General features: G+C 33.4%; 1 protein-coding gene across 6 annotated transcripts in view; it reads left to right on the top strand.

The window, feature by feature from the left end:
• The first annotated feature begins 349 nt into the window (after window positions 1-349).
• The window catches only part of LOC126738832 (polymerase delta-interacting protein 2), a 55,488-nt gene continuing 40,297 nt past the window's right edge, over window positions 350-15,540 (top strand). For 2 of the 6 annotated variants that reach the window (XR_007661453.1, XM_050444286.1), the window contains exons 1-8: window positions 350-657; window positions 5,486-5,617; window positions 5,712-5,832; window positions 5,893-6,070; window positions 6,121-6,284; window positions 6,350-6,455; window positions 6,515-6,614; window positions 9,018-9,100. Coding sequence is in view for 4 of the 6 variants with exons in the window: in XM_050444286.1 (XP_050300243.1) it covers window positions 575-657; window positions 5,486-5,617; window positions 5,712-5,832; window positions 5,893-6,070; window positions 6,121-6,284; window positions 6,350-6,455; window positions 6,515-6,614; window positions 9,018-9,100 (967 nt within the window). In the remaining 2 variants the exon portion in view is untranslated. Of the gene's footprint in view, window positions 658-5,485; window positions 5,618-5,711; window positions 5,833-5,892; window positions 6,071-6,120; window positions 6,285-6,349; window positions 6,456-6,514; window positions 6,615-9,017; window positions 9,283-15,540 lie in introns of those variants that run through there. The other 4 variants (XM_050444288.1, XM_050444287.1, XR_007661454.1 and 1 more) reach the window with 4 other exon arrangements.

The raw sequence follows: 15,540 nt of genomic DNA, 5'->3' as shown, positions 1-15,540 counted from the left end.
AATTGGCAGTCCAGGTATATTTATTAAGTTCGTGCTATAAAACGATAAAAGCTTAAAAAAATATATAAGAATCAAAAACCTAACATCAGAATTTCCTGAAAAAACTGTAAAGCAGTTACCGGTTGTAAATTCGGCAACCAGTTTAAAATCCGTAAAAACATATTGATTATATTTTCCACCATTTACAAATTTTTTTGAAGGTTCCTGCGAATATCATCTATATTTTGATTGAATATTAGTATATTCAAAAATATTCAATCAACGATCACAGGTATCCACCCTAAGCTCAAACTCTAATTAACTTGGTTAGGTAACCAATTAACTGGTGAATTACGTGAGATGCCTCACTGACAGCCGAATGTCAATCCAATTGACATTTCGTCCTGTAAAATTAAAAAAAACATTATAAATAATAATCACAAAATCCAAAAAAGTAGTTGTTTTATTTTGCAATTTTAAAAAAACGAAAAAATTTCTGGTAAATAAGTTCTCCAATATACCCTGATCATCTATCAATCTGTTATATAAGAAAATGTTTAAACGTTTACCAACTATTGCGCATCGAAAATGAAAAATGGATCTAATCTGTGTAGCTATTAGAAGAAATATTTTACCCATCTCTGCAAGAATTTTCGGCTTTAGAAGGACCTACGCAAGGTAAGATGCACTAGTTTTGTTTTTAATCAGTCCTTAAGTATTTGTATCAATGGGTGTGTTATTTCTTAGATATGGGTCATATATTAGGTTAAGATTACAGCTCCCATTATAGGAGTTGTTTTTCTTATTTAGTTATAAATTCTCTTGAGTAACCATAAATTACATTAAAAAGAAAGAAATTGTGTCTATAAATTTAACAAAATAGTTTAAAGAACTTTATGGTTATTTATTAGTAATTAAAAATAACTCCCCGATATTGTCAAATTAAATATGCCGGTCAAGATTTTACCTACTTATAAAAAATTCTCCAGCATGTATTTTAGAAGAAGGTTCCCCGAGCACGAACAAGAATAAATGAGCATAATCGAATATCAATATTCTCCTAATGCTTTGTAAGAAAAAATACAATGAATTTTTGTTCTAACTTAAAAAAAGTCTTTACTAAATTAACATCAAGTAGTACAAGAATACTAGATAGTACAAGAATATTCATAAATAAAAAACGGTTTAAAAATATTATAGAACAATATACATTACCATATATTTCATATTATATTCTTAGAAACTTAAAATAATTTGTGCTATGTGTGTGCTCTATGTGTATAGATAGCAAAGTTACATGATGTAGAAACCGTATGTAAGAAGTAAACAGTAACTTGAAAAAAGCTTTATATAAAAATAATCAAACGGCAATCTGCAGTAAACCAAAAATTACAATTTTAACCTAACCAGGTACCATAATGCAGGATCCATATCGAGGTCAAGCCCATTGTCTTTCTGGCGCAAAGCTACTATTTGAATTGTGAACACTATAGGGCCACTTAATCAGAATCATCAGTCTCTGAATTTTTAGATTCTAATCTTAATAATGGATCATAGATGTGATCGCCAAGAGGAAGTTGTAAATGTGGAAGAGTATATCCCTGCCACCAGGTTACAGGATCTATTTTGCCAATAGTACTCTATAGTATGTCGCAGATGTTTAGGTATTGAGAGAAGGATCTATCATGCGCCCACAGATGATTTATCTTGCGCAAACTTTCACAAATATTTGCCACAACACCAAGAGAACGTTTCCCCCTTTACATCACTATGAGCAATATTAATTTAAAAATAATACATAAGTCAGCTGCGCTTTGATGAAGGCATTAAGCAAAAATATGTCAATTATCATTCTGATCGTGATTATATTAGGTTTTCCCACCCAAGAGCTAAATGCAAGCCTCTGTCTGAAATTTGCTTTAACAAGTTTTTTCTTAAATAGCTCTGCTAGGAGGCAATTTGATAGCACAATTTGTTTATTAACAATACAAAATCTACAATTTTTTACAATTCTTTATTTTTGGAAATCCATGAAATCAAAAAATAAAAAAGGTACACTTTCCAGTAAGGTCTTTTATGGGAATCTTAAGGGCTCTTCTAATGAAATTGTCAATCTGCTAGCTATTTTCCTAAAATGTACAGTAGGCCAAACTCAAATTAAAATTTTACTTCAACAATGAAAAATCTGAACATCCCCAATTTAAACTTATCAATTTCTATTTCTATCAAGTCTATTCTGGGCTAAGTGACCTGGACACTTCTAAAGGTTTTGGCCCTGATGAGACCATTGCTTACAATATTCAGTTTATCCTTGGAGCAAAATTTTAAATCTTAGCGACTGCTTTAAAGTGCAGCATAATCTCGAATGACTGCGTTGGGTAAATTAACTGTATAAACTTAAATACTATGAAATGTCATTCTATGATTTATAGTTGAAGTGTTAAGCCTTAATATTTATTTATTTTATTTTTTATTTATTCATTTATTGTCCAACAGGAAAATCCTAATACAAAAGACAATTATGAGTAATATGGTAACAAAAAGATACAACTCAACTAACAAACTTAAACAAACTATGCATATAACAAGAGTAAACCCACCCAAAAGTATATGAATAGTACAATAGAAAGAAAAAAAACTGACCCAAAACACCTCCAGCCCACCTAATACTGATCAAATCAACAATTTGAATGAATTAACTAATGAATTGAGAAGGTACCCCTTGGGAAGTTGTGAAGGATCTAGGCATTACATTAGGCTCACAGATCAATTTTTCCTCTCATGTTATGTCAGATTTGTCTGAGTGTCTGCAAATGTTGGGCTTCATTGAGATGCACCAGAGGTTTTCAAGATATAAATTTCATACAAACCTAAATATATACCTAAATATAGGTCCTGTCCATTGGCACCAGATAACAACCTCACATAAATCATTGAACACTTAAGTTCAGCACAAGTTTTTGAGATATATTGCTTTTAAAAATAATAATTTCTTTACCTATAGTTTATAAAGAATTTTAAGGTTTTTCTGTTTTTTATAAGCCGAGCTTTGACAAATGACCTCTCTCAATAACCTACCCCTTAATAAAGCTGAAATAAAGGAATTTAATTTTAGAAAGGCTAACTTTCCGCTTTTGTATCAGCTGCTGCTAGATACTGATTGGTCGCCTGTCACGGTGCAGCTGGACCTGAACTCTGCATGTGATGTTTTTTATGATATACTGAAGAACACTTTCGCTAGAGCGGTACCTTTCAAGGTAAAACGTAAAAGACGTTTTCCTCCCTGGTTTTTGGGGGATATAATTGGTAATATATATAAAAAGGAATGAGCATTCCGTGATTTTAAGATTTCTAAGTCTAATCATCATCTAGAGATATTTAGATCTTTGTGCAAGACAATTAAAGCTCTAACTGCATAAGCCTACAAAACGTACATTCATAGTATTGAGAACAAAATAACCTTCGATCCGAGTGAATTTTGCTCTTTTATTTGAAGCAAACGTAATTAGTCTCTAATCCCCGGTCAATGAAGCTTTCTAACCAATCATACAATACACCTGACAGGATTGTGTCCGCTTTTGGAGATTATTTCAGGACTGTATACACGAACTCACTTCCCGGCGATCATGCTGTCGTCTCTGAACCTCCCTTAACTTGCATAGACGTCGTCGCGCTCGCGGCTAGCGACATTATAATGGCGAGCAAGTGTCTCAAAAGCAAAATGACCTCTGGCCCAGATCTAATTCCTAGTTTTTTAGCTAAGGACTGCTCTGTTGCACTTACAGACCCTCTGCTCCACATTTTTAATCTGATCCTTTACACTGGTATTTTTCCCAATATCTAAAAGCAAGCCAAAGTTTGCTCTATCTTTAAAAAGGGCGATGCTGGAACAATAGAGAATTACCGCCCTATATCCATTCTGTGCAATTTCTCAAAGTTATTCGAGTTGGCTCTTTATAAATTAATTTTTTCCCAAGGTTAAGTCCATGCCAACAATCAACATGGCTTTGTTTCTGGTCGATCATGTACTACAAACCTAGCATTCTTCTCTCAGTTTGTGTGTGAAGCACTTAATGATAGAGGTCAAATTGATGTTATCTACACAGACTTTAAAAGGCTTTTGACCCGATTGACCACTTCATTCTATTAAATAACCTTGAACGTCAGTTTGGATTCTCCGATCGTTTGATAAAGCTACTCCTATTTAGTTGACCGCTCTCAGTTTGTAGTGGTCGAAGGGTTTAAATCTGCTTGTCTTTCACCCTCCTCTGGAGTTCCTCAGGGCTCTAACTTGGGCCCCCTTCTCTTTAATGTTTTTGCTAATGACTTGATCTCCACCCTCAATTGTTCTCAGTTAGCATATGTGGATGACATAAAGCTTTTCCATAGTATTGACTCTATAGCAGATTGTGGTCAACTGCAAGAGAACATCAATACTGTACACCATTGGTGCACTTTGAACAGGCTTAAACTTAATGTTTCCAAGTGTAATGTGGTCAGCTACTTTCAAATCAAAAGTCCAGTTGTCTTTAATTACTCAGTTATTGGAGAGTCTCTGGCAAGGTCTACCTGTTTTAAGGATCTTGGAGTCACCTTTGACCAAAAATTTTCTTTTATCCCTCACATCGAAGATACTGTTTCTGGGGCTACTCGCATGCTGGGTTTTATTATTAGAAATTGCATACTTTTTTCGAACACTGCCACTGCCAAAACTCTCTACTATGCATTTGTCAGATCCAGACTGGACTACAGATATTCTGAACGGTCACTTGCGAAGAGGAGAGAAAGGCATTCGGTGAAATTCTTGTTTAACTTACTTAACCATAAGATTGACTGCCCATCCCTTTTGCAAAGATTTTGCTTTCATATACCACGCCCAGGATCTAGACAGTGTCCAGCTTTTAACTTGGTCACAGCCAGGTCCAACATTCTGTACCAGAGTCCTATTTACTTTATGTGTCAAAACTTTAGCACTATTGCTGATTCTTTTGACATTCACAATGACAATCTGGCACTTATTTTGAGTCACCAATGTATGGTCGGTGGGGGAAGATTAGGTTATTTAGTTTTTAGTTTGAATACATTTATTTACTCATTTTTTTCTGCTCTTTTGATTTAAATTAATTCTTTGTTCTTATCTTAATTTAGTGTTGTTTTTTTTATTATTTATTTTCTCAAACTCACTACTTTTTTTTATTATATAGCAATTCTTTTATCTAAACTATAAATCATAATCACCATTGCATGGATCTAATACAGTTCATGCATTCGTACTTTTACATTTATATATTTAATTGATTTTCCTGTAACTGGGTATATGTAACCTGTTGGAAATAAAGCTTATTATTATTATTATTATTATTATTATCATTATTAAATGACACTAACTCTCAGTCATATAAAGGAATTTAACGTTTCTCTATACTTGACTTAAAATTTGTTATTTTATTTTTATTATTTTGTAAATTTTTGGATACATCTGAACATTTAATTTTACTTTTTGCAGACTAGCTGAAGTAGGGCGACTCGAAAGTCCAAAGTTAGCTGGCAAATATGATACAGGACAACTAATTCTGCATAAAGTCTTTGGATATAGAGGTGTCATTTTATTTCCATGGCTAGCTAGAGTATATGATAGGTATGATGATATATCCTGTAATAAATAAAAAAAACTGCAACACTACAACATAATCATACATAATAAACCTGGTCTTCCTAACTTTATTTTTTAGAGACTTACCTCAGCATAGAGAGGGAGATGAAGAACCAGGATCAGGAGTTGGCAAAGAAGTTAGAGGGAGAACACATACTTTCTACCAAGTTCTTATTGATCAGCGTGATTGCCCATATATAGTACATTTTAATTTAATAACATAAGATAACCACTTTTTTATCCTATTTATGCTTTTGTAGAGAGCTCAAACGGAAGCAGTCACATTTCTTGGCAACCAAGATTCGTCCAGAAGCCTCTATGCCATACCGGGATTAGATTATGTTGCTCATGAAGATATAATTCCTTATGCAAGCGCTGAAAAAATCCCTTTAAACCACGAGTTGTTCGATAAGTTTTTAGCGCCAAATCCCAATAGAGGTAAAAAATTTTGGGAGCAATGATTGTTTTAATTAAGGCGCTCCTTGTAGATCCACCATTCGTGGCTCAAGAAACGTTGAAAGCATGGCAGAATAAAAACCATCCATGGTTAGAATTGTCTGACGTACATAAAGAAACTACCGAGAATATTAGGGTTACTGTTATCCCGTTTTATATGGGATGTAGAGAGAGTCATGCCAATTCTGTTTATTGGGTAAGCTTTCTTCCAAAAGAACTGAAAAAAGATTAAGCCAAACAAAAATATTAATTTTCTTCCAGTGGCGATACTGTATAAGACTAGAAAATTTAGGAAATCTCAGTGTGCAACTTAGGGAAAGACATTGGAGAATATTTTCTCTGTCAGGTACTTTGGAAACAGTTAGAGGTAAGTAAAATTAAAATAAAAAAATCATTATTATAATTTAAATGTGTGTTATTTTTAAGGACGTGGGGTAGTCGGTCAAGAACCCGCTTTGACAAAAACGTTGCCGGCTTTTCAATATAGCAGCCACGTCAGTTTGCAAGCCCCAAGCGGTCACATGTGGTAAGGGTCTTAGTAGATAATTTATACAAATTTAAGATAATTAATATAATCACTGCATATATACAGGGCTGTGATTTAAAATGGATATATTCAATCAAAGAAGTGTTTTTTTAATAATCGATTTTATTTTTGGATCGTGCATATTTTGACATCAAAAGTGTGACAGATTTGTTTTTCTTAAATGGAACCTTCTGTATATTTTTGCGTTTTCGGATTGTTCAAAAAATTCTGTGTTTTATGTATAATGTTCTATACCTATTTTAAGCTGGTCCGAAATAATACCGTTTAAATAATAATTATTTGTTTATTACAAAGGCTTTACAACAGATAGATTTAACTATCCAAAAAACGAAAATCACAGATTAATACAAACCAAAACACAAGTAAACAGGAAAACTCAACTTTAAAATTAGAAGTAGGCACAAAATTCATCAAATTGAAGTAGAAAATAGTAAAAAGCTATAAAAGTGCTATGGTTACCTAAAAACAAAAGGAATACATCTATTAAAAACTAATCACAGTGTTAGACTTTGCAAGTTCAAATGTACTAAATTGTCTAGCACATCTAAACTGTTGGAGAGTTTTATAAACAGTTGGAAGAGTACCCGGAAATATTAGAAGTTCATACATAAGTTTTCTAAGGAGAAAGGGTAGCCAATTTGATTATCAATAATCCTATATGTACAAAAATTAGATCAGAAAAATATCTACGTTTTTCTAAAGAATCCAGACTGTAAAATTATAATTGCTTTTTTGCCAACGAATAAAATTAATGATTTAATATTACTAAAACCGGTACTTATTCGACATATAAATCTCACATTTTTAATCTTTGAATACAATTCTGTTGATGTAAGTCAAACAACAGTTTGTAATACAAGGTTATACCCAGATCAGTAATACAATCCACATACTTTAATTTAGTTCCATCAAGATAAACATCACATTTGTTCTATACTTGCAGTGATTTCTGTGAAAAGGGTATACAGTGCTATTTTTCTGGATTAATAAATAATGTATGGACGCATTTTGTGCAGTCATGTATAAAGTTAGAAATATCTGACTGCAATGTTTGAAAACCTGATAGATTCTTAATAGCTTTATATATTTTCAAATCATCCGCGTACAAAAGATAATTACTATAAGAAAAACATTGTCCAACGTTATTAAAAAAAAAACAGAAAATAATATTGGACCCAAGTGAGATCCTTGAGGCACTCCAGAACTCACGCCATTAATTTCAGATTAACACCATTTATTACGACACATTAAGAGCGGTCAGTTAAATAAATCTTTATGAGGCTGAACAATGCGCCGAAACTTAAGTTTCACAAATAGCGTTGGATGATGAACCTTATCAAATGCTTTAGAGAAAGCAGTATACACCGCGCATGTCTTGAGACCTTGTTCCGTGTCTTTGTTTATGTTCTAAAAGAATGGTATCAAATTAGTAAGAGTTGATCTCTGGAAGATCCATGTTGATATCAATTATTTTTTTTATTTAAAAAAAAAAGAGTTTCTTAACAATAGGTAATTGAAAGAGCTTCCCAAAGTGACTTAATAAGGAAATTGTTGATTAACACACTCATTGGAGAGAATTAAACATAGAAGAGTACAGAATGAAATAGAAAAATATTAATTGAGATTTTATTTATAATCAGGATGTTACATAACCCCCAAAAAATTTAAAAGCTTCTGCCTATAAAAAAGAAAAAAAAATGGATCACACGAGAAATCATAACTTCAATTAAACAAAGAGATAAACTTAAAAAATATGCTAGTAAAAAGATAAATGATATTGAAGCTTGTGAAAAATGTCGTAGGTGTAGAAGCATTCTATCCAATTTAATTGAAAATGTTAATATACTTATTTGAGAGAAAAATTGATAAAATGACGTAAAAAAAACTTGTGAAATAATTAAACAGGCAACAAACGAAACTAATAATAATGAACCAATTTCTGTTATTAAACAAGATAATTCATTAACTTATGATCAAACTGAAATTGCCAACATATTTATGGATTATTTTGGCAATATTGGAAAGGATCCAGCTAGATCCAAATTAATAGTAATGAATACCATTTTTCTAGTGAATTTACAACTATAGAAAAGAATCTATAGAAAAGAAAGAAAGATTCTACTGAATTCAAATATGCAATAATTTTTTTAATTATTTTAAATTGTTCACTTGATTTCTTTGCAACCAAACCAGAAATGATCAAAACAACTCATGCAGGTGAGTAATTTACTGAACCACTTTCATTAGGGTCACTTTTTCTTATACCAGGTAATTAAAAAGTTACAGGCATTATGCCACTCTATATATCAGCTCTTGCAACAATTGCGCCTTTATGGTAAATTGCTGTGCATGCTCTTTAATGGACTGGTATCTTTTCTTTAGGGGTACGTTTAGAATGGAACGCGAAGATGGTTATACATTCGACTGCAGAATCCCTCCATTTTCCCTGGAAAGCAAGCCCGAAGGTGGGTCAGCAACACCGCCCGAAACAGTGTAAACTAAGTCTGGCCAGTCAATTTTTATTACTAATTTCTAGCTTGTAAATATTTCTCTTTCTTATTGAGTGCCTCCGATTAAGTCGGCTCTGTTGGTATCTTTTGTGATTTTTTTCTCGCTTAGATTCTAAATTTTAATATTCTGGAACTTATTTATTTGTTTTATTAAGTAGTAGCGAAGACGCCGGACTGCCGAATATAATTATTTTAATTTTGTTTCGCGACCTTCGCGTAGTGCCATAGCAGTTGAATGGGTACAGCGCCAGCGCAGCATGGGTACTGCAGCGCCATCAGAACAAAAAAAGATAGATGTTCTTAAGTTTTCACTCTCTTTGAACGTGTCACGCAATTACAAATTGATTACGATCTTTGATATTATTAAAATATACAGGGTGTTTCAGAACTATGGGATCAAACTTCTGGGAGTTGTTGAGTGCAATAGAAGAATCCATTTGAGTATAGGAACCCATGTCCGGAAATGCGTCACTACGCCACTACGGCCCTAAGACGCGTTAAAATTTATAAAAAACATTAATTACCTAAATAGGATCTGCTGCATTTATTTTTACCTTTTGTACATGATAACATAACAATTGTTTAAAATCAACGCTTAGCAATGCCAATTCTCAATGTCATGTTTAAAAATTTTATAGCTTACAATTTTTAAACATTTATTACTAATGGAAAACTTTACCAGTCAAGAATTGGCGAATACGCATTTGGCATACGGAGCAACAAACTGCAATGCACGGCAGCATCGCGGTTGTATCATGAACGTTATCCCGAACGACAACATCCTGGATACAAAAAGTTTATTGCGGTTCATCGGCGGCTCGCTGAGACAGGCGTGTTTAAGACCAAGATGCATGATACTAGTGTCGAACCGTAAGAACGGTCGAATTTGAAGAAGAGGTGCTTCAGCGAGTTGCCGATGAACCATCAAATAGCACACGTGACGTCGCTAAGAATATGAATACAAGTAACGCTTCTGTCTGGCGGGTACTACACGAGCAACAACTCCATCCTTACCACTTCCAGAAGTTCAAGGTATGACTGCAGCCGATTATCATCCTAGAGTTTAATTTTGTCGATGGCTTCTGGATCACATCATTGCACAACCAAATTTTTTACGATATGTTTTGTGGACCGATGAAGCCTCTTTCACAAGAGACGGTATTTTTAATAGTAGGAATAGCCATGTTTGGGACGAAGAAAATCCTTATGCAATTTTTCCAAGAAAACAACAGAATCGTTGGTCTGTCAACGTATGGGCAGGCATTGTTGATGATTATTTAATTGGGTCATACCTTCTACCAGAACGCTTAACAGGACCTATTTATCTGCATTTCTTGGAGGAAGTTCTCCCAGAACTCTTTGAAAATGTTCCACTAAACGTTAGACAGCAAATGTGGTTTCAGCATGATGGAGCGCCGGCTCACTTTGCTGTACAAGTACGCGAGTATTTGGCTCAGCGGTTTGGGCACCGTTGGATTGCCAGAGTTGGAGCAGTTTCTTGGCCTCCTAGGTCACCCGATTTAACGTCGCTCGATTTTTTCTTGTGGGGACATGTAAAGTCTTTAGTCTACGAAACTCCAGTAGAATCAGAGCTAGACTTAATTGGACGAATAACAGCAGCATTTGAAATCATTCAAAACGAGGATCAAATTTTTAGTGTAGTCCGCCGAAATCATGTGCGGCGTTTAAATCGGTGTATTGAGGTTGGAGGAAAACATTTTGAACAATTGTTGTAATGGTATCATATACAAAAGGTAAAAATAAATGCATCAGATCCTATTTAGGTAATTAATATTTTTTCTAAATTTAAACGCGTCTTAGGGCCGTACTGACGTAGTGTCACATTTCCGGACATGGGTTCCTATACTCAAATGGATTCTACTGTTGCACTGAACAACCCCTAGAAGTTTGATCCCATAGTTCTGAAACACGCTGTATTATAGGGTGTTTGGTTCACCGACGTATATAAGAAAGGAGCTGATAGGTGATCATTTTGAACATATTTAACTCTATATAGTGCTGTACCAAGTGTTACAGTTTTCGAGATATCATCGTTTTTCCGAATTGTACCGAATTTGGTGATGGATACGTAAAAGTTATAATAAAACTTCTGCTAATTATTTTTTTATTATAAACCTGAATGTGTATTTCATAGATATAAAACACGTAATGGGATCTACCTCTGATAAAAAATTTTAGAACAATAGAGTGTAGAAAATGAGTTTGCGAAATATATAACTTGGAGTTTATAGGCGAATAACTTGAAATGTGTAAATAAGATATTCGTTTAAATATTTTCAAAAACTTCCTTTATATTTATTCTTTTTATTGTTATATCATATTACCACAGGTTTATTACGTTGCACGGGCTTTATACTATTACGCCCGTCCACACATTTACATTAAATTTTCGTTGAAATGAGATTTGTTTCTTCGTATGACGATTTTCATCCGTCCAATAATATAATAGGTTGTGAAAATTAGTAATCCCTTCGCGAGAAAAATTGGATTCGTCTGGCCGCAAAATTCTCCGTTGAGCTTTTTTCCTGGAGATCCCACCACTTGATCTTTCAATTTCATTTAAAATTTACAGATCCACTTCAACTGGATGTTGCTGGTTGTTCGCTCTAGTCTCTGCATGATTTAAATTACAAGTTTCGCTTAATCTGCGGTAGGTATTAGCGAAAACGGTCACATGAGGTACTCTTCTTTGAGGAAATCTTTTAGTATGGTTACCGTACATCCATAACATTTCAAATTCGCAAAAGCAGCCATTATATCAAAAGATTTAACAACAATATCACAAAATAAGCGGTATGAAATACTGAAATTGACACCTGTTGATAACTAATCAACAAACCTACTAAGGAGCAAGATCAACAACAAAAATTAAATTTTAAATACTGAACCACATCTTTCAACTGATCTCGGTAAAAGAGAATCAGCATTTTCTATTAGAAAGTCATATAACAATAAAAAAAAACAAAGATAAAGGAAGTTAAAAAAAATATTTGACCAAATATCTTTCTTTACACACTTCGAGTTGTTCGCGTGAAACTCGAAGTTAGGTACTGCGGAAATTCTTTTTGTATATTCAACTAAGTCACATTTTTTTTAATAATATGTAGAATAGATATTTTTTTTATCAGTACGTGTTTTATATCACACACATTCAAATTTACAATAAAAAAATAATTAACAAAAATTTTATTACAACTTTTACGGATCCATCACCAAAATAACTTTATAATATTGTCCAATCATAAAATGTCTTAGGACAGTAATCACTTTTTCAAAATTCTTCTTTATTGTGGAAATAATACAGAGGGTTCCCAGGATTATTGCTTTTTCGCTTAATTACTATTTGTTTTGCTCTTATACTGTAAGAGAAATAATGAATGTTTTATCGTGACCATCAGTTTAAAAACTTCCGTTTCCTTCTAATTTCATAATGGTAAAAAATTTTCAGGTGTTTTATCTCATAAAAAAGTTTTGATTTTTGATATACTACGAAACATTCTTTTTGAAGCAGTTAATAGTACGCAAAACTATCACTAAAACCTACATTTAAAAAATCAGATCTTTTTTTTTAATGTCTTAAAAACAAAAGCTACAAAAATAATCGAATAATTAAATTTTTATTGCTCCTGAGGATGAGGCCTACAATAAATTTTCAAAGTGTTCACCACGAGCTCTTAGGCAAGTTCTGCATCTTTTTACAAAATGTCTTTTTAATCGACGCAGAGTTCCTGCTTATTTATTTCTCGTTCCTCTCTTGTATTAACCGGTCTTATACAAACAATCAGTTTTAACCAACCCCAATAAAAAAAAATCCAAAGGATTCAAATCTGGGGAGCGTGGTGGCCAAAGAGTAGCCCCCAAGTATCCCTATACATCTTCCAGGGAACGTATTATCCAAATGTTGTCGAACCAATGCAGCATAATGAGCAGGACAACCGGCATTCTGGAACCGCATTTGCCCTCTCACTTCTAAAGTTATATCTTCTAGCAGAATTGGCAGTTGACCTTGAAAGAGCTCCAAATAAAATACTCCGTTTAAGTTATCGGGAATTTCGACTGGACCAATTACCCTATTGTTAACTATTCCCGTCCGAAGGTTAATTTTAAACTGGTGCTGAAATTTATCCTGCTGAATAGCATGTGGGATTTCCATTGCCCATTCATGTACATTATGAATGTTGAAAATTCCGAAACGTCGACATGAGGATTCGTCACTCCAAAGAATGCTCTCAAAAAAGTGGATCCGCACGCATTCTTCTCAGCATATCCTGACAAAATACTACCCGTTTTCTGTAATCCGCTGGAAGAAAAGCTTGTACTCTTTGGACATGAAATGAGTGCATTTGGTATCTTCTTAATGTACGATGCACAGTAGTTTTTGAAATTCCCGTTCGTCGTTGGATAGCTCTGATTGAAATTAATGGATCTTCATGCACTTCATCTAAGATTACCTGATCATTATATTGATGAGCTCCTCCTTGAAAGCCTGGCATTTTTCCTTAACAATACGCTCTGTGCACACTCGAGTTAGGATGGTTTCTTAGAGGAAATCGATCCCTGTAGAGTCTAGCGGCTTCGTTGGCATTTTGATGACTTTTTCCGTAGATAAGATGCATTTCTACATACTCTCGCGCTGTGTACCTAACATAAGGCATTGTAAAATAAATCCAAAACAAATCGAACAAATATTTCTTATAATCACCAAAGGTCAAAAAACTCAAACTGGACAGTTTGTTTACGTTAGCAATGCATTGCAACAAAACAAAAGCAAGCTTTTAATAAAAGTTTCAAATAATAATATCAAAATTATGAGGCGACGGAAGTGAAATGTATGTATTTCTGTTATTTACTAATTTGCAAATTTGATCGCTAAGTCCAAATTTTTTTTCCCGTCAAAAATTCCTTGAATTCAAAGTAATATGAGATTTAACAGAATTTTTATTCTGGTCCGTAAGATAATAATAATAATATTGGTTTTAGTGATAGTTTTCCGTAGTAAAAGAGTATATCAAAAAGCCTAACTTTTTTATGAGATAAGACACCCGCATACTTTTTCACCATTATGAGATTAGAATGAAACAGGGTTTTTAAACTGATGGTCACCATAAACCATAAATTATTTCTCTTACAGTATAAGAGCAAAACAAATAGTAATTAAGTGAAAAAGCATTAATCCTGGGAACTCCCTGTAGTATTTCCACAATAAAGAACTTCGAAGAAGTGATTACTGTCCTAAGACATTTTATGATTGGACAATATTATAAAGTTATTAAAGTTAGACAGATATTGTCTTTGGCGTAGTTTAGGTTTTTTGAAAAACTTTGGTCCAAATTTTTGAAAAATTTTAAAATAATTATAACTCGAACCGTAAACATTTCACTAAGGTCATACTGACATATTTCGATAGCCCAGAGGAAGACCTAACCCCAGTTAAAAGGTTTTACAAGTTCAACGGGACACCCTGTATACTTTGGTGAACCAAACACCCTGTATATTAGACTATTAAACGATGTGCCGCGCGGCAGAGGCTCGTGTGTGATAGATGTAAGAGAGAACCGCAAAACATTTTATTACCAGTTGCCAGCTATAGGTGAGTGCTTTTTCAACTGCCGCAATCATATTTTTAAACTCAATTTTCTTTCTAAAATAAAATACTGTCGCAAATTCTCCGCATGTATATAAATGTATATAATGTATATATATGTATATAAATGTGAAGCGCGAGTTTCAGTTATCAGGGAATTTTATGGGTTACACATTGCGGAGAATATTGCCATAGAATACATTTCAAACAAGTAGGATTGAGAGAACTAAATTGTAACTGCAATATTTGATAACGGTGCTAATGTTCAAAAACCAGTAAACGAGTATTTTCAAAAGTATCACCCTCCCATCCCTGTTTCGCTCATACGGTATAGTTGTGTTACTGAAGCTATTCTTCAGTAGAGAAGTTGGGTGCTAAAAAATGCAGTATTGCAAAAGATAAACTTAAAAGCGTTCAAGAATATGGAAAGCACTTAAAGATTGTGTTAAGGTTTTACAACCCTCAAACGAATTAACCACTGTTCTGTCAAGTGAGAAGTATCCTGCACTCTCAGTTATTAAGCCTAGTTTACTTGGATTCCAATTTAACTTGAGAAACTGAAATTCCAACATTGGTAAGGAATTAAAATTGAAAATATTGGATACACTCGCAAGACGTTTATCGAACTTTGGAACTAACAAAATTATGGCGAATGCTTGTTTTTTTGGATCCTAAATTTAAAAAAAATATATAATTAATAACAAAAATTAGTAATAGACGAAGTGAGGCAAATATGAATGTTTAAAGAGAGGAGAAATATAAAATATAAAGCAAAGCAGAAACTTAAACA

Source organism: Anthonomus grandis, chromosome 7 (assembly GCF_022605725.1).
Source record: "Anthonomus grandis grandis chromosome 7, icAntGran1.3, whole genome shotgun sequence".
Taxonomy (NCBI): Eukaryota; Metazoa; Arthropoda; class Insecta; order Coleoptera; family Curculionidae; genus Anthonomus; species Anthonomus grandis.
Note: the sequence above shows the minus strand (reverse complement) of the source record. Positions and strands in the feature narration are given on the sequence as shown.